General features: G+C 39.6%; 1 protein-coding gene across 4 annotated transcripts in view; it reads right to left on the bottom strand.

The window, feature by feature from the left end:
* Positions 1 to 22,377, bottom strand: part of LOC109916905 (tyrosine-protein phosphatase non-receptor type 3-like) — a 225,860-nt gene that overhangs the window by 92,581 nt on the left and 110,902 nt on the right. For all 4 annotated transcript variants that reach the window (XM_048614858.1, XM_048614873.1, XM_048614879.1 and 1 more), the window contains 6 exons: positions 21,295 to 21,358; positions 20,148 to 20,320; positions 18,023 to 18,157; positions 15,562 to 15,744; positions 3,289 to 3,312; positions 1,829 to 2,063 (listed from right to left, as the gene is read on the bottom strand). In XM_048614858.1, the coding sequence (XP_048470815.1) occupies positions 1,829 to 2,063; positions 3,289 to 3,312; positions 15,562 to 15,744; positions 18,023 to 18,157; positions 20,148 to 20,320; positions 21,295 to 21,358 (814 nt within the window). The remainder of the gene's footprint in view (positions 1 to 1,828; positions 2,064 to 3,288; positions 3,313 to 15,561; positions 15,745 to 18,022; positions 18,158 to 20,147; positions 20,321 to 21,294; positions 21,359 to 22,377) is intronic.

The following is a 22,377-nucleotide window of genomic DNA, read 5'->3' as shown; positions in this document are numbered from 1 at the left end:
AAGCTCAGCAGGTCTGGCAACATCTGTGGAGAACATTCTAATTTATTTGTTTTGATATTAACAGTAGGACTTCAACATACCTATGTTCTGAAGGGTTAAGTGAAATTTATTTTTAGCCATCCCAAGTTACTAAAGATGAACATTGTTAGTTACAAGGCTAGAGCTGAAGAGTCCAATTTACACAATTGTAACGTCTCTATTCTTCACAAATACTATAATACCATTTTTTCCTACTGGCTGATTAGCTATGACAGTAAAATATTGGTTCTACAAGCAAATTTGGTAACTGCACTTTCAGAGACTGGACTTTTGACCATGCTCAATGTAGAATAGGAAATTTGGATGAGTATTACCTATAATTACTGCTTCACTTATATCTAATACAAGTAGTGCAATTTTAAGATGTAACAGAAAATAATTTAGTCATTTGCTTTTGCATTTTCACTTGAGTTAATAGTCGGTGCTAATTAATTGCGATGTGTCTAAGCATCAAATTCAGAAGATAATGCAAATTTGGTTTGTGGGATGCATGCATCAGTAAAAACTTTCATGGGAACCTTTTCTCAATGGGCAAACCCATTTATTGCCTATAGTACCAGTTAAAACTGATGGTACTCATCTACTAATTTTCAATTTTAAGCAGGTGGCTCCTTGCCAGTCACAGATTCATTTAGTCAGGTGGCAAATATTATAGTGAGAACAATAGCTAAGAAAGTGTTGACTATTTTTTGGCACTTGCTTTTGCACAATCCTTTCAGATACTTATTTACTTTCACGTTATGTATTTCAATACCAAAGGCCCCCATGGTAGTTACCAGCATATTGTAGCAATTAAACTCTAGGGGTTTCACTCATATGAAACATTACAGACAGAAATATAAAAGTAGTCATTATCATGGAATACCAACTAAGTATCACCATTCTTAGCACTTCTTCATATATTTTAATTATAACCCTCATATCTGCATCATCCATCTGCTCACTTCATGCCTCTGTAAACCCAGAAGAGGTGAGAATCAAATTAATTACAATATATCTTCGGGCAACTAAAACAGCAAATTCTGGCAAATCTAGCGAGGAACAAAAAAATGGGAATGTGCTAATTTGTAATTTAATTTGAATTATGCTTTTAATTTTCCAAATAGAGTTAAAAGAAACTCGAAACTCCTGGAATAGTATGAATGAAGACCGTTTTAAATTGTATGGTGAAGCTTTCCAATCCCCTTTCGGGAAATTATTTACATCAATAAATTGTAGGCAGAGTGGTTGCTATGAATCAACTTTAAACCTAGATTTTCGAGAATGAGAAATTCAAATGAAAGCTTTTACAGAAGTAACAGAATACAAAAAGACAAAATAAAATCTGATGGGCAAATGTTATTTTGAAATGTGATTTTCAATATTTTATTCAGCTTAAAAATGTATTTTACATAATAGAAATATTAGCTACTGTGGAAAAAATAAGCCAAATGTTTTATTTGTTAACCAAAAATAGGCTCACTTGTGCTTCCTTTGATTTACAGTTCTTCAGAACTTTCAATTTGCCACTTTTGAATTTAAGCCAGTGGGTACAGTCTACTCTTTGCAGATGCAAAGTTACAATCACATTACCTTGCCATACATATTCACACCCTCTCATGACCAAAGCAACACTTTTTAATTTTAAATAAAGAAGTTAGCAGATGTGGAGCTAACTAGATTGAAGAACGAATTACTCATATTGCTGCTAGAGTCTGCATTTTCATATAAACTTCAAATACTTTGTAAACCGACACATTGATAGATTACATTTGATTTCTAAAGGAAAGTTGCATGCCATTTTGCAAACCTTGTCATCACAGTAGTATTGGCAGGGGTTTGTTTCATCCATGTTTGTTCTCTGTGCTTTAAAGCCATGAGTCTCAAGAAACTGCAAGTCAACACCGTCCAGTGGGTGAGACACAGATACGTGATCATCACATGGTATAATAGTTTCTACACCATTCACTGAATGTACCAATGATCGTCGCTGTCTTTTGATGCAGTGCGAGAACTGCTGTTGCATTTCATCCCCTGCAACTATCCTGAAAACAAGTTAAATTATATTAAAACTGTTTGGACGGATAGCATTTAACTGAAAGGAAATCATAAGGAAATGAGATTAAAACTCAACATTTTTCTTAAATTTCTTATTTTTACACACATTGTGAGGCTGCGAAGTTGTTGGATGTTATTTTTATTCACTCATGGAATTTGGACGTCTGTAGCTAGGCCAGTATTCACTGCCCTTACCTAATCATCCAGAGGGCAGTTATGTATTAACCTCATTGCTGTGTGTCTGGAGTCACATGCAGGCCAGACCAGGTAAGGATGATTAATATCCTTCACTGAAGGAAGTTAGTGAACCAGATGAGTTTTTCCATTAATTGACGATAGTTTCATAGTCATCATTAGACCCTTAAATCCAGATTATTTATTGAATTCAAATTCCACCATCTACCATGAGAAGATTTGGAACGTCAGCTGAGTTTCTGGATGAACACAGTCTACCGATAACACCACTGGGCTATCGCCTTCCCCTATTATGACACGCAGCAGTTAAGATGGTTTTCTGCACTCTTTAGCTTGAGAATGTTTGCATTGTAACTTGTTCAAAGTGTGAATTAATTACAATATTGCAAGGGCAAAGGAACAACTGAGGCTTTAGTACATAAGACGACCAACATACATCATCTTAACCAACCAAATTAAGGATTGAGAAAGAAACTGGAGTGAAATCCGATTTCAAAAAAAAAAAGGAGCAGGAAGAAAGATCGGATTGAGAGAGAGAGAGAAGAAGCAAGGAAAAAAATGACTTCATAAAATCTTATTGAGAATTTACTACAGGAAAGGAGGAGATGCAAATGTTTAAATTATTCCCTATTGGGCCAAAAAAGGTGAACTTGGATTGTACCAACTATTATCACATTGCCTAAACATTTACTACATTGTGTTAAATATAACAATTTATGGTGATTTATTGGTATCTAATGTTCAAATTCACAATTTCTAAGAAATGTCTAGGAGACAGAGGGCGAGGTTATATGTGTGCCAAGCAAATAGTGGAATTGCACAAAAATCAACAGGATTTAGAGATTCACAATTCATGTATCTCTTAAAGCACTCATCTTGGGTGGCCAATTTATACATTAATAATGGTGCATTGATTAATAATGTGTTACTGTTCCACCAATATCTGGTCCGCTGTAATTTAGTGATTTATAAAAACAATACTTTGTTGCAGGGTAAAGGAACAAATAGTAAACTTACTTTGGTAACTGTTGTTCTTCTGACCTGCAAAAGAATAACTTGAAAATCACTTAACTAGTACTGATGGGCATGCTTTGTGAGCATACAAATTTATTCTCACTGTTTGTGAAAGCAGGGACATTCTGTACTTTTCACAGTCACGAACAAATCTGCTCGGAAGCAGGTAGCTTGAGACTTTAATCCAATTTTGCAAATGGTTTCAATTTAACATTCACAGAAGCTCTGCATTTTCTATTACCACATAATAAACTATACTTGTTCAGTAAGTTTTCCTCTGAAAATGGAATAAGTCAAACGTTTAAAAGTAAAGAATTCAACAAAATTCATTTCAGCATACGAGTAACAGGTGTACGTGTTACAAATTAATAACTGCTAGGAAAGGATTATGAAGCCACTTAGAAACTTTGTGAATTGCAATCGGCTGACCATTGACAAGTTTCTTAACTGTTTCCGAGAAAATTCTGTATTTTAATTTAGAGCAATAAATAAAATCTAGTGAAACATTCACATTTATTTCAAAATACTTTCACTGCCCATTGTTTTAGCCAATGAAACAAAGTGATACAAAAGATCCCTTTATACACTGTCATTCATATTGACAAACATCTCTGAGCAAAGGAGGAAATGGACTCTAGAAATGGAGAACAGGCATTGTACTGTGGTTATTGAACGGTAGAGGGCAACAGTGATAAAAAGAACAGGTGAAAAGGATTTTTTTTTAGGAAAAGGGAGGGAGAGAGGTAATTCAGATTGTGGGACAACATGAGATGGCTAATTGAAAGAGCAGCCAATCAACGATCAAGCAAAGACAAGGGGATGAGTCAACAAATGTGGGAAGAAAAGTTAGCTATGCACAGCAGCATGCGGAGGCTCCCATTGCAGATTTAATGTGTCATGACAGAAGGAAAAGTTGATATGGTTAGCAAGAGAGGCATGCAGGAACTGATATTACTCAAAACAAAACAGTTTCAGTTTAGTATTTATTAAGATTGAATATTGTTGAAAAAGACACATTTTGTCAAAACTTTTCACCTTGCACTCATCAGGACAATTGGCAAGAAATACCAAAGTAAAGAGAAAACAATATTTATACCGCATGAGGGGAGAGTGCCGAATGATTCACAAGTAGACTCTGATTGGAAGAAACATCTATCTGGATAGACAGTTAGCCACTGTAAAGAACTGTGAAAGTATGACAAGAACTGCAGAACATCCCAACTTATTTGCTGCCAACAAAATTGCTATTTGTCACATTTAATCTTAAAGTCCACCTAAGGTTAAACTAGCACTCTCTAGTGAGGCTTTTTTAACCTCATTTTATATTCTTGGAAAACTGAAGCTATTGTTTCTTGTCATGGTTTTGGGAGATTCTGTGGTGGTTGAAAATGGTGGCCATGGGACTGTCAGCAATAGTGAATATTGCTATCTTTTCAGTGATCTGTTTCCTGATTTTCTTTTTTTACCCCAATCAATATTGTCACAGGATCCATTGCATCAGGAAAACAAACTTTGAGAGAGTGGAATTTCAGCAACCCGTTTCAGTTCTACAGGCTAAAATCCTACATATTTGCTTCTGCCACAAAGAAAGTTTCTTGAAATAGCAGCATGTTTGTACGGAGTTTACTGCATCCATGCTTGATAATTGTAAGTGATGGTTCATCTCCATCATATGAGGACTCTCATTAGGCAAATCAGATGAATGAGCATCTTTTCATGTCCTTTGGCAGGCAGGAGGAAGGGAGTGTTGATTGGTTTCATCACCTTTACATAAAGTGTTAATTTCTCTTTAGACTGTCTTTTGCGTAAGCCACATTGGTTTCCACAAATATTGGCCAACGTGTGAGAGTCAAATGATGGTGTGGCCATTTGAAGTCATCTTTTTAGTTCCTTTTAGAACTCTCTCAGTCCATGAAATCCCCAGGTATTATACTGGACAATGGAATTCAATACTCCATATTTTATATCACCACAAAAGAGTCTAAACGAAATAAAGGAGCAATGTGCTGGTTCTCTCTCAAGAAACTCACTATTCTCAATGATAAAGTTCCACTCTTCAAACTGCACCAGCCCCCCCCAAAAAAAGATTCAGAACAAATTCTCTCCACGTGACTCAAACTGGGCCAGTTAATCTTAAGAGATAACAGAGTGTGTGGAGCTCAAGGAACACAGCAGGCCAGGCAGCATCAGAAGAGCCGGAAATTTAACGTTTTGGGTCAGGACCCTTCTTTAGGAATGGGAAGGGGGAAGGGAGCTGGGATGGTGATAGGTGAGTACAGGTAGGGAGTGGTGGGGATTGGTGAGTGGGATGGGAGGAGCGGATAGGTGGGAGAGAAGATGGGCAGTTTGTGTCAGGTCAAGGAGGCAGGGATGAGGCGGGTTTGGGGAGATTTTAAAACTGGGGAATTCCATGTTTGGGTCATCAGGCTGTAGGCTGCTGAGGTGGAATATGAAGTGTTGCTCCACCAGTTTGTGCATGGTGTCACTGTTACACTGGAGGAGGCCCAGGATGGACAGGTCATCCTGGGAGTGGGAGGGGAAGTTAAAATGGTTGGCAACCGGAAGGTGTTGTCATTTGTTACGTACAGAGCACAGATACTCTGCGAAATGGTCTCGGAGTCTATACTTGGTCTCACGTCTATCCTGGGCCTCCCCCCTACCCGCCCCTCTCACCTCACTGACCAATCCCCATCACTCCCCTATCATCACCCCACCTACCTTCCCCAGCCCCACCCCTCTTCTCTCTATTTGTTTCCCAACTCCCTGCTCCCTCCCCATTTCTGAAGGGTCCTGACCTGAAACATCAACTTGCCTGCTCCTCTGATGCTGCCTGGCCTGCTGTGTTCCTCCAGCTCCACACTGTGTTATCTCTGACTCCAGCATCTGCAGTTCTTGCTATCTCTCAGTTAATCTTAAAAGTATCTATTCTTCAATACTGTGCTCCACTACAGAACAAAAGACCATACTGAGGAGCTTGAAATTCCTATCAGTTTCTGCAAGTCAGAACATCTTTACCTACTAATGATTTCAAAGCAAGAATGGTTGTAGATCATGAGGCATGGCCCTCCTGACTTAAGGCCTGGGAAGACAAATGAGAACTCAGTGAGACTGCTCGAGTTTTGCTGCTACTGTAATCTTCGGTTTCAGAACCGGAAGATCTACAATTAACCTGAACTCAGTCTGAAAGGTGCACGAGAAATTACTACATTTTGCTTTCATTATTCTCACCAGACATTCAAACCATGTGAACAAAGTAGTTTATTTAAGTTGCTCGAGAAAACAGGCTGCCTGCTAAAGCTGCTCCAGGGGACCTCCACCTTTACCATGACAACAACTGAGTAAATGCCAGCCATGAAGGGGCAATATCAGAATCCTCCTGGATCTCCAATGGGGTCAACAGGAACGTGTTCTAGCGCTAACACTCTTTGGTACATTATTCTCTTCGTTATCACCATGTGTCTTCATCTATAGGGGGTGTCTATTTGCATGACAGAACTAACAGAAAATTCTGTGGCTTTATTCACCCGCGATCCAAGATAAAGTTGTGCTAAATTAAAAAGTTGTTCTGTGCTGATGGTGGAAAGGAACAATTGGTGATACAAAGGAATATTTGCAGTGGCAAAGGGACAGACACACTCACACCTATAGAGAGGTTGGAAAAACATCATAATCAATGATGGTGCCATACCGCCGTCTATAAGCATTCACAATGTGATGGTGGCAATTGCTCATGTGTGAAATTATCTAGGCTCCACAATCACCAAACTGTCACTTGATGCTGAATGCAACATATGTATCACAAACAAAAACAAAAATTACTGGAGAAACTCATCAGATCTGGCAGCATCTGTGGAGAGAAAACACAGCTAATGTTTCGGGTCTTTCTTCAGAACTCATGCATCGCAAAAGCTGCGGGTGTTATGTTCAGCTATGAGAACGTAGACAAGTACAACCTGACCAAGAGCACTGAACAAAACCACAACACATTCTGAGTGCACTCCTCTGCAGTGGTGAGCCCTGGGCAACATATGCCAAAAGCAGGAGAAAAATCTGGGCAGTTCCAAACCTTTACTGTTTTAGATGTATTCTTGCCAGCTTTTGGCAACTCAGGTTCAGGATTATGTTAATTACATCAGCATATACATATTACCTCGCCAACTTCTGCACTGGCTCATTGTGTGAATGAAGGCTACATATCCAAAGAGCTTAGTGCAGTGAATTTCCAATAAGTCACACATTTCTGCATGTTCATAGTGCTGCTACAAAAATGTGAAAGCTGAAGATGGTGGATATTAATACTGACAACTGGGAGACAATCACAAATAGTCATGGCCTCTGGAAACTGACTATTTGAAAAGGCAGCGAATCATGCACCCTCTCAGCACATCATACTTATCTGCAACAAAGCTGCCAAGCCTGTGTGGGTCCAGTACACTGGACAACACTTAACAAAAAGTTACCACCGAAATGCAAAACACTGTCCTATAAGACAAAAGACCGACATAATGAATTTATTTCATTGAAGCATACAACAATTTGAAGGGGCTTGATAAGGTAGACATGAGATGTTGCTCCCATTTCTGAGCCATCTAGAACACAGGGAACAGCCTCACAATAACAGACTGATCATTTCAGATGGAGATGAGAAGAAATGTCCTCAAAAGGATTGTGAATCTTTGGAATCATTACTCCGAAGGCTTGTGGATGCTCCATGATTGAAGATATTTAAGGGTCTGATAGACAGATATTTATTCTCTCAGGAGATCAAGGGATGTGTGTAGTGGGTGGGAGACCAAAGTGAAAGTTCAGCCATGTTGTGTGATTCACATTAAAGGGCAGAGCAGGCCTGACGAGTGTATGGTCCAAGCAAATATTTCTATCATTTTCACTATTCTAGGAGAGAGCTGCAGCCTTTTAAGTGCTGTTGTTTTGCTATTTTTCTGCTCCCTGGCCAAGATTATTACAGACTAAGCTCATATTATTCAGACTGGGAGGAAGGATCATCAGGAAATTCAATGAGACCAGCTCCCTACTGTCACTACCACAGATTTACTCACTTTTGGCATTCTTCAACATTAGAACAACAGGTGGGGGTGTTAGGAAATTTGGTAGTACAACTGCTGATGATAATTTGATTTAGGGAGACTTTGAAGAGGATAAAATCTACTTTAAAAATTACTTGAGTTAATTGAGAAAACCTACCTAATTGCCTTAAGGCTGAGCATTCCGTTCCATCACAGTTTAGAAGCATTTTTAAACTGGATTCTGTAGTTGACAGGCAAGAGCTATTGGGAAGAAACTAGAATTCTGTGAAGACGGAGGATTGGCCAATCTTTCTAATTGAAGCAAACCAATAAAAATAAAAGAATGACATAGGTAATAAGCACACAATGCAGCTGAATGTGTTAAATCACCTTTCAACAACCCCTTGGCTTTCTTGCCAAGGATGATAGTATTGAAATGTAGATGTAACAGATACATTTGCCAAACAAAATTCTGGGGGAGTTCCAAGTTAAGTGAGCTATCAGCCATCAGCAAAATGATGGAACCTGGTACGAAACATCATTTAACAAGGGACTCTATACGAAATAAAAACCGAAAGAGCTGCAGATTCTGTAAATCATAAACCAAAACAGAAATTGCGGGAAAAGCTCAGCAGATCTGGTAGCATCTTTGGAGAGAAATCAGAGTTAATGTTTTGGGTCCAGTCTGATCTAGCTATTTTTCAACCTTTCAGAAAAGTTAACAAATTCATATGCCGTTATTTTAAAATGCAAACTCTAAAAATGATGTTTAGAAACCTTTCATGACAACGGTGAGTATTATTCCTAGCTACCATCAGATCTGGACTTATCTACCAGAGGGAACTGAGAGACTGCTGTGTGCTCTGCTTCACGGAAACTTGGTTCATCCCTGCCATTCCCAACTGCACCCTACAAGCCGAGGGGTTCTCCATACACATAGACCGCACGGTGTCCTTGGTTAAGGTGAAGGGCGGTGGGGATTGCTTCCTGATCAACACTTCCTGGTGGTCAGATGTAGTGACCCTGACAAGCCATTGCACCCCAGACCTAGAATATCTTACAGTAAAATGCCGTCCCTACTACCTACCGCGAGAGTTCACCATCACCATCCTGACAGGAGTCTAACATACCACCCCACGTGGATGTGAAGAACACCCTAGACGTGATTTACACTGCTACAAACACTCGAGGGACAAAATTCCCCCGAGGCCCTATTCGCTGTGGCTGACAACTTCAACCAAGCCAACCTCAAGAGGGTGTTGCCAAAATACCACCAGCACATCTCCTGCCCCAGCAGGGGACCGAACATTCTGGACCACTGCCGCACAACCAAAGATGCCAACAGCTCAATCCCCTGCCGACATTTTGGCAAAGTGCTGTGTTCGTCCTCCCAGCTTCCAAACAGAAGCTGAAATGGGAGGACCCTTCACGAAAAGTAGTACAGTGCTGGTCCGAGGCAGCAGAAGACCGTCTCAGAGACTGCTCGGAAATCAGTGGACTGGACCGAGTTCAGTGGAAAACCTAGATGAGTATGCTGTCACAGTCACAGACTTCATTAGCAAATGCGTGGAGGACCGCGCACCAAAGAAGTCAATCTGAGTGTGCCCCAGCCGTAAACCTTGGGTGAACCAGGAAATCCACTCCCTGCTGAAGACTGGACGCGCAGCATTCAAGTCGGGTGGCGTGGACCAAGACAGGAAATCCAGATAGGACCCCCACAAAGCTATCAGGGATGACAAGAGGCCGTAGTGGACCAAGAAAGAGGCCCAAACCCGCCAAATCAGACTCCTGCCACCTACGGCAAGGCCTAAACAAAATTACGAGATACAAAGTGAAGCAAAGCAAGATAATGGACAAGGACACATCCCTCTGACGCGCTCAATGCCTTCTATGCTCAGTTCGAGCAGAATGCCAGCGGTGTGGTCATGCTGCCCCGACAGCCGCGGGCACACAGCTGTTCCCTCTGTCACCACTTCAGACATCAGATCGGTCTTCCTGGGAGACAATCTAAGGAAGAAAGCGGGCCCGGATGGTGTCCCAGGCTGAGCACTCAGATCCTGTGTGGACCAACTGGTCGAGGTATTCACTAACATCTTCAAGCCTTTCCCTCCCAGCTGCTTCAAGACCACCACCATCATCTCCGTACATAGGAAAGCACATGCAACGTGCCTTAAATGACCACCGCCTCGAGGCTCTGACATCAATAATCATAAAGTGCTTTGACAGGCTGGTCATGGCCCATGTCAACTCCAGTCTCCCAGCCTGCCTCAATTACCTACAATTTGCTTACCAACATAACAAGTGTACAGAAGATGCCATATCCCTAACCCTGCACTTGTACCCGGAACATCGAGACATCAAGGTCTCCTGCTCATTGAAGGCGGAGCTGTAGTCAACACCATTATCCCCCTCCAGACTGATCTCAAAACTGAGACACTTTGGTCTTGGCTCCACCCTCTGCGACTGGATCCTCAGCTTTCTGACCTATAGGCTGCAATTAGTGAGGATGGGTAACTGCAAATCCTCCACAATAACACTCAACACTGGAGCTCCCCCAAGGATGCATCCCCAGCTCCCTGCTGTACTCCATGTATACCTACGACTGTGTTACCAAATTCCAAATGAACACCATCTACAAGTTCGCTGACGACACTACCATAGTGGGATGGATATCCAACAATGACCAGTCAAACTTCAGAAGGGAGCTAGAGGGCTTGGTGATGTGGTGCAATGAAAACAATCTGTCTCTCAACATCGTCAAAACTAAAGAACTGATCATTGACTTCAGAAGGAGAACATGTCACCATCTGCATCAACAGAACGTAGGTTGAGAGGATGAACAGCATTGAATTCCTGAGTGACGATAACCGATGACCTGTCCTGGACTTCCCATGTTTGTTCGACAGTCAAAAAGGCACAACAATGCCTCTTCTTCCTCAGGCAGCTCAGGAAATTTGTTATGTCCATAAGGTCCCTCACCAACATCTACGGATGCACCATTGAAAGCATACTGTCTGGGTGCATAATGACCTGGTATGGGCACCTGCTCTGCCCAGAACCATGAGAAACTACAGAAGGTGGCCCAGACCATCATGGAAGCCAACCTTCAGTCCATGGACTCCATTTACATGGCTCGCTGGCACAGAAAGGCAGGCAACATCATCAAAGACCCATCATACCTAGTAATGATTTCCTACAACCTCCTCCATCAGGCAGAAGATACAGAAGCCTGAACACCCGCACCAGCAGGTTCAGGAACAGCTTCTTCCTGGCCTTTATCAGACTGATGAACGGACTCTCTAGCCTCAAATATTGCTGATCTTGTTAATGGTGATATTGCGTCCTGTGCAATATATCCTGTATGCCTCGAAGTCTTTTTGATCTGCACATCCTTTACTTGCTATGATTTGCCTGTACCACTCGTAAACAAAGCTTTTCACTGTATTTCAGTACACGTGATAATAAATCAAATTAGTTCTGAGGAAGGGTCATTGGACCAGAAACGTTAAGTTTGGTTTCTCTCCACAGATGCTGCCAGACCTGTTGGGCTTTTCCAGCAATTTGTTTCTGTTAGCTCAAAATTATATGACTGAAAGGACCAAAAATGGTTTTATGAAGGGGAAATAAATGGATGTTGACAATGAGGATTCTGCAATGGTAATTCTATTAAACATCAAGGAGAGCAGGTTAGAGCCTTTCTTCTATTAGACCAAGCCTGGACGTTGTCTAGGCTTTGTTGCAAATGGGCAAGGACTGCTTCAGCATCAGAGGACGTGCAAATGGCCCTGAACATTATGCAATCATCAACGAATATCAACACTCTGACCTTATGATAAAGGGAAGCTATTGACAAAACAGCTGAAGATGTTTGAGCCCAGGACATTATCCTAAGAAAGTACTGCAGTGTTGACCTGCAATTGAGATAATTGACCACCAATAACCACAACAAATCTTTCTTGTGCCAGGTCAACTTCAAATAGTGGAAAATTAGATTCCCATTGAGTCAATTTTTGCCCCTTGATGCCATACTCTGTCAACTGCTGCCACACACACACATCACCAGACAGCTCAGAGCAGGCTATGTTGTCATGAATTGGAGGAGCTCGAGAAGGTCTCTGGTTTCAATTTATCTGGGATTTGGTGTACAAGTTAGTGCAGTTTGGACGAAATGTGATTTGCATCTCATTAGCTCGGCAAAGTAAGTGATACGGCACACAAAGCTGCACTGTTTGCACAGTAAAAGAAAAACAGACTTCAGTAACTGTCAAAGGCAACGGAAGTCAAATTTCTATTTTAACTTTTTGAGGAAATAGAAGCTGGAAGCTTGCCTAGTTTGAAACTACTGGGAGAATCTACAGCAGGGATCAGGGTTTTATTGCAAAATAAATTAATCTGTTGAATTTGTTGGCAAATATCGAAAATGTAACCAGAACAATGGCTTGAGGCTTTTATAGCCTAGAGAGGGATGATAAATGAAAGTATCTCTGAGAATTGCTGGAGTTAAGAAGAATTCTCCCGAAGATTGTAGCATACTTGTGTCTTTCCATATAGCAGTAAATAACTGCTAGAATTATGTATCTAAGTAACTGTTTTAGTACAGAACTTGAACATTGCCTAAAAAAGTGACATGAAGGTTAACTGTTTCTTCCTGCACTTGTCATGACTGAAATGCAAAAAGATAAAAATGGCAGAACAAAAAGAACAACTTATACAGCATGAGAAGATACTAATTCATTGAAATTTGGTTGGCCTGGAGATACAATAGAAACTGTTAGTTATCTAGTTAACTGATTAAATGCAAAGCTGGCAGGTTTACTCTGAGACAGGACACTACCATAGCAATGTAGCGGGGCCTTGCTGTCTCCAATGCACTTTTTCACTGAGTAAAGGGACAAGTCTCAGTATATGCATTTTGTCCACGAAGGGCAGGTTCATGTAAATAATTATTGCACATAATAGAAGCTAATGACATAGCACTGCAGCCTGACTGGACTATTTAATTTAGGATTACCAGTGTAATTCATTCCACAGTGTTCTGATTCCAGCTTCCCAAATGATTGTACGACTGAACAAGTCAGATACCAGAATTAAATCTGGCTTGATAGATTTTTTTTAGTTTTACTCAATGTGGTGCTCATGCACTAAAACAGTTACATGAGACTGCAGATTTACTTGAGCAACAGAAGTTTACTATAAAAAAGGCAAAAAAGAAAATCTGGGTATATAAACAGTTTGAAAGATGTTAAAGTACACAGCAAAGCAAAGTCGCATCCTGTTTCCCAATGTTATCTGTAACATAACTCAAATTCAGAGAAATTATCCCTCAGTCAAATTTTTAATTTCAATTTGACTGATTTCTCTCCAGTTCTTTTTGTGAACTATGAAGCCTTCTTACTGAGGAGAGACAGCTTAGTAACCTGCAAATTTCTAATTAAACACTCATGATTTGGAAGTTTTGCAACCTAAACTATTACATGAGGCAATGTGCTTCCCTGAGCTGTTCCATTATCTAGAAGAGCAACTATACTGCTTTCTGACTACAGACAGGTTTCCATCGAACTGCCCCAAAAGCTTTCCATCTTTGGGTTTCCTAAACTACAATCAATCCTCAATTACCCTGAACTAAAAACAAGCCAATGGCCTTCGATGTTTACACCCACCTGTTGTAAACCACTACAGCATAAACACACTTCCATCAATACTCTTGGGGATCACTGCCCTCTGATACATTCTGGGTTATAGCACAGATTTCAGACTGACTGTCTGACCTAGCTATTTTTAAATCTTTCCAAAAAGCTAACAAATCCTATAAACCACTATTTTAAAATCCAAACTCTAATAATGATGTTTAGAAATCTTTCATGACAACAGTCAGTATTGTGTAATAAATGTTTAATTTTTTCTTAGATTTAGACTTAGAATCCCTACAGTGTGAAAACAGGCCCTTCGGCCCAACAAGTCCATACTGCCCCCTAAGAGCATCTCACCCAGACCCATCCCCCTAACCTACACATCCCTGAACACTACAGGCAATTTAACATGGCCAATCCACCTAGCTTGCACATATTTTGGATGGTGGGAGGAAACCGGAGCACCCAGAGGAAACTCACGCAGACATGGGGAGAACGTGCAAACTCCACACAGTCACCCGAGCGTGGAATCAAACCTGGGTCCCTAGCACTGACAGGCAGCAGTGCTGTTGTCCGATAGCAGAACAAAATCTAAGTTTGGACATTGTATTCAGAGACTTACAAATACAGACTGGTTCAGCACAGTTAGTATGCTGCTCAGTGTGGCCTATGACACATTACTTGATATGGTCTGCCAATCATTGGAAATCACAGCCTACGTAACTAGCCATTATATCTAATCATTGTTTTTTTAAAAAGTGGAACCTGTGATGTACTTTTAAACAAGGTAGTAGGATTTCTTTTCAAGTAGAAAAAAGAGTCCCTGATCAATCATAATGCGGGGCTTTTTCAAGCCAGTGGATTAAACCTAATAGTGGGATATCTAGCGTCACCATTGACCATTCTCGTGTGCACTACCTTGAACATTCTCTAGTGAAAGACCGCGGAAGAAAGCCATACCAAAAGCAAGGATCAGTACTGGGCTCAGCTATTTTCAATCCACCTGAACAAATTACACCTACGGACTGAGTGTAACGCATCCAAGTTTGCTGAGGGGACAATAAGCTGGAGGAGTACATAAAAAGACTCAAAGGACAGTGTAAAGGAATGGGTAATTTTTTTCCCCCCCAGAATCTAATCAATTCAGTTCATTGAGTGTTCAAAAGGAGCCCCAGTTGATGAGATGACTCCGGTAGTGAATTTTGTTAACAGGCTACAAGTCAGACTATGGTTGAATCTGAAGTTTGAAGCATGATATTTCCTTCATGTTCCAAATCCACCCAGGCTGGAATTGCCTCGGAATGAAAAGATCACTTCAAATAATAAATAAATTGAGAATCAGATTGTTATGCAGAAAGGTTTCTGATCTGTTGAAAGAGAATTTGAGAAACTGAAATGACTCATTGAGATGAGAAAGCAACAAGATTAAATTGACGTTCCTTGTTTGGATCAAATATTTTTCAGAGTCGATTGCAAAATTCTCAAAGATTATTCTAACATCCAAGATTCTACATATATGGCTAGGTGAAAAAATATATTATAATCTTATAACGTATGGCTTTCCCCTTGTTTAAACTAACAGTTAATTTTGTACTGTTTAATGAAACTCTTAAATAACATACCAGCTGTGTGATGCATGCTTTGGACAGGCCTCCTTATCCTTTTTATTTTCAAAAGCTGGAATGTTTGCCTTGTAGTTATAAAACACTTCTTCACTCTCTGTGATATATGCCATCTCAGTGGCAAGGTTATCTACAGAAGAATGTCTTGGCTTTTGAGCATCATGTCTCAATCTTGGACTTGGCCTATTGGTAAAACAAAGGAGTGAAGTCTTTATTAGATCAATTGATCATTTGACAGCACATTTCTCAGTAAAGTATTAAATTTATGCCGAGTACTTAGAAGATTTCAGAAATGTTTAGATGAAAAAATAAACTTGTAACAAAATTTCCTGTATCTATGTCAGCAGGAACAGAATCAGCGGTCGGTGCAGGGCCAAACAGTGGCAGTGAGAATTTCCTAAGAGGACAAGCTAAGGCCCACGATTTTTGGGAGTCATTCTTTAAAGTCAGTCTTATAGGAAAGTGTGGGGTGGGGGGGCGGGGAATGGAGGATAGCACCTAAATGTTGCTCAGGATGGAGCGATACTCAAACTCTTTTTACTACCCACTCCTAGCTAGACTTTCTCTTCCTTCTTCTAGACCTCTGACAGATTGGTCAGATAGCCACAGAAATGTAAGGCATCGCTCTGGTGTCTTTGCATGGAGAATTAACACCACAGTCTAGTCCATTGCCTTAGCAATTCAAGATTATCTCTAATCCATTTTCACAAAAATTCTAGACTTTGGAGGTCTATAGTGGATGTCCCTGGTACACGCATTTTTCTTTATACTGAGATGCATTCCATTTTAATGGAAGTAAAATATGTTTCATGAATTGGTACTGTAACAATATCTGCATGAAATAGCTACATACAGTACATTTCAAACATTTATTTGAATAAACAATTGAGATCAAGTGCATCTTGAAACAATCACTATCACAAGTGCATTGAAATATAACAACTAACAATCCTGAGAGACAGGTTCCCAGTAACTTTACCCCACCTAGTGGTACATCTGCAGAACCAGATCACTTGGGTGGGGGACTCGCATGTCAAGTCGTTATAAATCCATACAAATTAATTCCGGGAAATGCCACAGATATCTATCCTATTAACCATCCAGTGAATATTTGGAAACTTGCAAGACAATCAGAAATTGCATGGTAATTGCAATAAAAGAGTGCATTGTGAGATACAACTATTTTATAATGAAAAAGTGGAATGGGTATGCAATCCATTGTGAGATTTCAGTAGTTGAACTAAAGTTAGACATTTCTTTTACGTCAATCTCTCCAAATACCGTGCCTCTCTAAACGTGGTACACAGGTCAAGCTGCAACCTTGATAACATTGATAAAATGGGGCTGTAGAATAATTAGAAAAAACACATTTTGAGCGAAGATTATCACTTTCAAAATTGTTGCAATTGTTTGATTGTTTGGTGAATGAGTCCTTTTTTGGACCCATCCTGTTCAAAGGAATATCACACCACTGTGCAGCTTTGAGAAGACAGATGTTATACAAATAGAAAAATAAACTGTCAGAGTTATAACTCTGTGCCAGCTACATTTCTTGTTATTCTTCCAAAAAGCAAAAGTTAAATTATTTTCCACCATCACTCCATCCACAAAGGGTGATGGGTAGAATATGTAATTAATCTTATGGAGTTGATTAATATGATAATACAAATCTAGCCAGGTACTACATAAGAATTTACTGTTCTATACTTGTCTAATGCACCTGTTCCCTATTTGCTTGGGGCATCTCAATGTGATAATTTCTAGTTAATTGTCCGCATCTTCGTGGGTGCAGAATTGTGGAATTTGAGCTTCTAATCTTCATGTGGGCTTGGGTCCAAATACAGACTCCTACAAGCAATATGCTCAGGGCCACAGCTTCTATATTCAAACTTGTATAAATAATTTGTTAGTAAAAGCAAATGTTCTACATTTTTTCTTAATTTCCCTCTGGTACTTTGCAGAGCTGCGAGAGTGGGCTCTTGTGGTAGAATTGTAACTGCTGAGCCGGGAGACCTATGATCAATCCCACCTTCTCCAGAATAACAGATTGCTTAAAAGTATCTATCCTAGCTGAGAAGGCACAGTGGTACTGTCCCAACTCTGGGTTTGTAGGTCTGGGTTCAAGTGCCCTCAAAGTGTGCTTCAACATGTCTGAACAGTTTGATTAAAAACTGAGGGGGAAGACAGCTGACTGGTCATTAGGACATAAGCAATGTGACTTTACAGCCGCATTTGGGGAGCTGTGTTGGTTGAATGGGAAAATGTCACCTCTGGCATTTTATTTCAGGAAAATGTGGATTTTTAGGCACATACTGCAACGAAATTGGTATCAATCAAGTGTCCTGTTGCTCTTGTACAGCATATTAGAATGCCTGTTGTGCTGTTGCCTTTATTTCAGTTGCACACATTAAATATGTTAGCTTACTATTGTGGGATAAAATATTTTTATTAAGTTATTTACCAATCAGGTGTGGATGGTGGAGAGCGTGAAGGTAGACTTCTGGTTTCCAGCTGTTCAAGTGATACAGACTTTCTTAACCTTGGATTCCAGACCATGCCACCAATGACACGATGACAGAATTGATTGTTAATAGCCCTATGGCAAACAAAGATATAAATAAATGCTGGAGACTCAAAACTTATTCCCTCTTTTTTAAATAACAAGTTTAGTGTAAAACCATCACAACCTCATCACAAAAAACCTTGAATCCTCTACTTTCACAAACTCCAAGTCCTATTTACAATTTCTAATTCCTGTCCAAAGTCCTTGGATATTTCTTTTTTAAAAGAACGTAAGTGTGTTCCCTTCATTACAGAACTTCATGTGTATATCCCTCAATCAGGTTTCTGATTCTGTCACAGTACCAAAACAGCTGACACTTGATATGACTGTGATGAAGGAAAACTATCCCTCCTTGTTTTGCTTGCAACTTTTGACATAGTTAATCACATAACCCTCTTCTGCAAAAACCTCTCTGCCATTGTCCAGCTAAGTGTGACTGCATTTGAACTTCTAAACATCGAGAGAGAATCACCAGCAATGCCTTTTCATCCCACACCCAACTTTTACTTCTGGTGTTCCAAAAGAACCATCTTAACCTCCCAAATTTGCATCTAAATGCTGCCCCTTCAGGCTTCATCTGAAAACACAGCAGTTTCCATATATGTGCTGATCAAACCAACTCTATCTATGTCGCTTGGCCCCTCTAAATCAGCAGACTACCTGTCCAATATAAAGTGCAGGAGCAGAAATTCACTTTAATTAAATATTATTAATTCATCACTCTTGGTCATCACCACAAACTCTGCTCCATGGCCACTGACTCTGTAACACTTCCTGTAAATTGGAGGTTTATCCAGGGTGTTCACAAGCTGAGTGTTGAATTTCTAACCACAACTTCATACAGGTCACCAATTTCCACATCTCTACCATTGTTTTACCTTGTATCTTAGGAAGGTGATATTGGCCTCAGAGGGAGTACAATGTAGGCTTGCAAAGAATCATACCTGGATTTCAGGGGTTATGTAATGAGATAAGATTATCAAATTAGGCCTGTCTTCTCTAGAATTCAGAAGGCTAAGGGGTGATCTGATCAAAGTCTTCAAGATATTAACAGGAAAAGACAGCGTAGATAAAAATACACTATTTCCACTGGTCAGGGATTCTAGAACTAGGGGGCCTATTTAAAAAAAAACTGGGGTCAGGCTACTCAGGAGACGTTAGGAGCTCTTTTCCAGAAACGTCAGTTGATGCTACATCAGTTGTCCATTTTAAATTTAAGATAGGTGAATTTTTGTTACGTTAAAAGGTATTAAGAAATATGGGCCAAAGGCAGGTATATGGAGTTAGGCCAGAGATCAGCCATGATCTCACTGAATGGCGTAACAGGCTCAAGAAGATGAATGGACAATACCTATTCCTGTGTTCTCTGCCTCACCTCCCTCTTTCTGAAACTCTGCTTCACACCTTTGTTATCTCTGGATATGATCACTCTGATGTAATTCTAGCCAGCATACTTCATTCTACCATCAATAAACTTGGTTAAAGCACTGCTTCCACATCTGAACTAAATATCTCTGCCCTTATGTTTCTTTTCATGTATTTTATGTCTCCACAAATTTGCCGTGAATTAAAACGCAACGTATTTGAAATGAAATAATTTGAACAATAAATTTATTAATATCCAAGTATATCTACATCGAAAACCTGTTTAAAAAATACCGCAGAGGTAAATCTTTGTTCGAGTCTTAATTTTGCATTTTGTTGCTGTGCAATCAAGATGAATGCATGAACTAGGACCAAAAAGTTAGTGAAAATAGGGGAAAGATTACAAGTATTAGTCGTCAGTGTTTCTTCCTTTCCCATGTGTTAGCTAAAGTCCATTCACACTCGACAATATCCAGAATGGACTGTGCTCCATATATAAAAGGGTGATCATGGGAGTTAAGAAGTCCACTAATTCTAAAACAGTTTAACAAATTCAGCTTTGTACGTCATTGCAGATACAGAATGTTACATGGATAAATGCACATCTCTGCAAACAGTTAAAGATTATTTCTTATAAAAATTATGAATGCAAACAAACCTGTTCTGGTTTCTGTGGCCTAGTGTAAAATAGTTTGAGAGTATTTTTTTCTCTCGAGGTAGTGGCTTCTTTGCTTGAAAGAACGTGTGATGGTCTACACATGATTTCCAAAGAACTTTACATGCTCTATAATTAAGCATATTAAATCCAATAACACTCTCTTGAGATTCATTCTGTCAATTTAATGAATAGATTAGCAAAGTTAGACATCTTCAATTATGGTTGTAGAAAGTTGTGTTGAACCAAAAATATTGCTAAAAGAACATCTCAACCACCTTTCTCTTGTTAGAATTCACACAATTTTCCACGTGACACATATTGGATTATCTTGTACTACATTAAGTTTTGATAATTGTCTGGCTATGGATTATGTTCTTAAAATTCAGGCTGCCTTTTCGTAGATATCTGGAACCAGTCATGAATCTCTGAAGGCAACTAACATCTTACCATTTCTAAGAAATGATCATTAAACAGTAAACAATGTTTGCAGAGATAGAGACTGGATATGACAACCGCCCCATCTAATATTCAGTTTCCTCACTCTTCACTTAAAAATTCCAGCTATCCACCAGTGAGTGAAAAGTTAATCTCACCCTAGTGCTACAAAATGTCAGGACTATTTTGTCACATTGTGGTCATATGTTTGTTTCACCTTCCAATGTTGCACTGTTACAGAAGATCTTTCCCATGATGGTACACTCCAGCATGCTTAGGTTGTGAAAGCCTCATATCATTCAGCACGAGCAAAGTGCATGCTGTTAAACCCACCCCTACCCAGGCAGTACTGATTACCATATATCAATCTCTTAGATGGCACAACTGCTGCATATTTTCAGTTTTACAATTCAGAAAGGATAAAGTATATAAAAGATAATTATATGGGAATACATATTTTATATATAGTAAATAAAAGCTGCAAATTTATTACACAAAAGCACCAGCAAAAATTGTCAAATACCAACATGTATAAATGTAAACTGGCATTCACTCACTGCAATTGCTGATCCTGTTATGGTTACCTATACGGTATGAACTTCCCAAATACTATAAAGCAGTATACACTCCAATTTGCACTGTACATGAGATCTGCTACATAACTGCATCTATTGATTACAACATAAATGCCTTTTCAGTGTAGAGTACTTACAGATTTTTCCCTTAACTGAATGAAGAAACGTTTCCTCTTGAAAGAAATCTTTGTTATATTTACCCTGAAAGAAGAACATTCTAAATATACCGCTACTAAAAAAAAAATCTGGAGTTGTGCATTATTAAAACTAACGGTTTTAAGTGGCAAAACTGCATAAAACATACAATAAAATGTTTAGAACACTTCAGGGGAAAAGTTTTTAAATAGGGTCAATCTTGACTTCATGCAATTGTGTAAAAAGGATGATATTGAGTCATGAGTCCATATTACTACACTCCTGCTTTTATTGTGCAATAATTACACTAAAAATATTCAGGAAAAATAAAAATCTGACAACGGCTATAAGATTTACACTATTGACAATTTTATAATAGGTCTGAGAAATCTATTGTTTGAGGAGGTAACAAGCAGGGTAGATAAAAGGGAACGAGTAGATACAATACATTTTGATTTTCAAGGTGGCATTTGATAAGATACTACACATAAGGCTCCTCAATTAGTGATGAGCCATAGTGCTGGGGACAGTGCATTAGCATAGACAGAAGACTGGCTAACTAATAGAAGACAGGGTTGGGATAAGGAAGCATTTTCACAACAGCAACTTGTAATGAATGGAGTGCCACATGGATCAGTGATGTGGCCACTATTTTTTACAATGTATATTAGTGACGCAAGAGAATATACTCTAGCTATTTTGCAGATGTCACAAGAACAGGCAGGAAGGCAAATACTGAGGATGACAAAATCAACAGAGGATTATAAACGGATGAAAGGAGTAGGCAAAAGCATGGTAGATGGAAGATAATGGAATAGTAGGAAAATGTGAGATTGTGCACTGTGGCAGGAAGTACAGGACAGTGATTATTTAAGGAGGGAGACACAGAAAGAGAGAGACAGACAGAGAGAGAAAAAGAGAGAGAGAGCGCGAGCGAGAGAGACACACAGACACACACAGCAAGAGAGAGAGAGAGACAGAGAGAGAGACACACAGACACACACAGCAAGAGAGAGAGAGACAGAGAGAGAGACACACAGACACACACAGCAAGAGAGAGAGAGAGACAGAGAGAGAGACACACA

The sequence above is a fragment of the Rhincodon typus genome, chromosome 2 (assembly GCF_021869965.1).
Source record: "Rhincodon typus isolate 14 chromosome 2, sRhiTyp1.1, whole genome shotgun sequence".
NCBI classification, from domain to species: Eukaryota; Metazoa; Chordata; class Chondrichthyes; order Orectolobiformes; family Rhincodontidae; genus Rhincodon; species Rhincodon typus.
Note: the sequence above shows the minus strand (reverse complement) of the source record. Positions and strands in the feature narration are given on the sequence as shown.